Source organism: Leiobunum rupestre, chromosome 5 (genome assembly GCF_980474605.1).
Source record: "Leiobunum rupestre chromosome 5, qqLeiRupe1.1.hap1, whole genome shotgun sequence".
Classification (NCBI taxonomy): domain Eukaryota; kingdom Metazoa; phylum Arthropoda; class Arachnida; order Opiliones; family Sclerosomatidae; genus Leiobunum; species Leiobunum rupestre.
This window is the reverse complement of record NC_143388.1, coordinates 18,164,608-18,166,076: the sequence shown is the minus strand read 5'-3', so window position 1 is coordinate 18,166,076 and position 1,469 is coordinate 18,164,608. Positions and strand designations below refer to the sequence as shown.

At 42.6% G+C, this 1,469-nt stretch overlaps 1 protein-coding gene across 1 annotated transcript; it reads left to right on the top strand.

The window, feature by feature from the left end:
• On the top strand, positions 1-1,089 carry LOC149943696 (protein roadkill-like). The gene has a single exon (XM_090176149.1). It carries the CDS (start codon positions 1-3, stop codon positions 1,087-1,089), a length of 1,089 nt encoding a protein of 362 aa, XP_090032275.1.
• Positions 1,090-1,469: the final 380 nt, after the last annotated feature.

The following is a 1,469-nucleotide window of genomic DNA, read 5'->3' as shown; positions in this document are numbered from 1 at the left end:
ATGTATCGCGTCGAAGCTCTCTGTTTCCAAGTGCTAGCCGCACTTTGCCTTTTAATCGGGGCACATGGCTCCACGGTTAAGCAAAATGCCGTGTTGTTAACTAGAAATAAAGCCTACTACGAAGGGCACTTTAACTATACCATCGAGAACTTCTTGGAGCTTCCTTTTCCCGAGAGCAACGAGGGATACTTCTTCGATAGTGCCTTGTTTCCTTCCGCCGACGATGTCAGTGGCTTCAAATGGCACTTTAGAATTTATCCCCGCTACCTACGCAGCAGTTCCAAAGGCCTGGACGTCGATCTTCGTTTGGCTTCGGTACCCAACAACGCGTCTTTTCCTATTGTCACCTTTCAATGTGGGCTCGTTGACGCGAAAAGAGCTCTACGTTATACGAAAAAATCTCCGGAGAAGAAACTGTCCTTGGGTAGCGGAATCTACATCAACCCTTTAATTACTCGCGACTCGTTGGTATCTAAAGCCAGCGAACTGTTACCCGGAGGTCATCTGACTATTCAGTGTGTCGTCAAAGGGTATATTAAGAACAAAAACGTCAACTACGTTAATTTCATAGTAAGCGAAGAACGCTCTCATCAGTTGAGCCTTCCTCCTTCGGAATGTGGAAAAAATCTAGCCTCGGAGAACATGCAACGGCTCGCGCAGAAAAATTTCGAGCTCAGCCCCGATATAGTGCTTGAAGCTTCGGGAAAACAGTTTAGACGCCATAAAGATATCTTAGCGGCCCAATCGTCCGTGCTTAGTTCTACGTTTGCGAAGTACGAGAACAACCTGGCCACTGTTATGAACTTCAACGACGACATGAACGCCTTAGAACTGGAGGACATGTTGAACTTTCAGTACCAGGGAACAGCCGCTAATTTGGACCAGACGTGTCGCACTCTGTACGTCGTGGCTAAAAAGTACCAATTGTCGTGTCTGATGGCTACTTGCGAGGAAGTTCTGATGGGGCAAATTAACTCGGAAACGGTTTTCGGCTTGCTTAAGTACGGTGCTAATCACGGAGCTATTCGGCTTATAGAATCAACCGCTAATTATGTCGGCAAGCATCCCGATAAATGTACCATCGTTTAAAATTTAGAGCGTCCTTACTTTTTGTATTCTTAGAAAGAGAAATTAAAATTGAAATTATTTTTGAAAAATGTAGAAAGTATTTAATATTCATAGACCAATTTAATTATTCAAAGAAGCTTCGATCAGGGCCCGACTGGCCCATAGGGTTCAAGGGCTAGGGCTATAAGGCACCCTTATCCTTGAGACCTTGTGACCATTGTGTATCCAAATTGTCAGTAGCCGTCAATTTTAAAATAACCAATGATAAAAATATTTGAGACAAAGTTTATTGAAGTCACTAAGGATGCCGATGTGTAATTAAACGCTTTCCATTAAAAAAAAAGATATTTATTGTCATTTTAAGTTTTCGTATCTGCCATTTAACTATTATTTCGTAAATT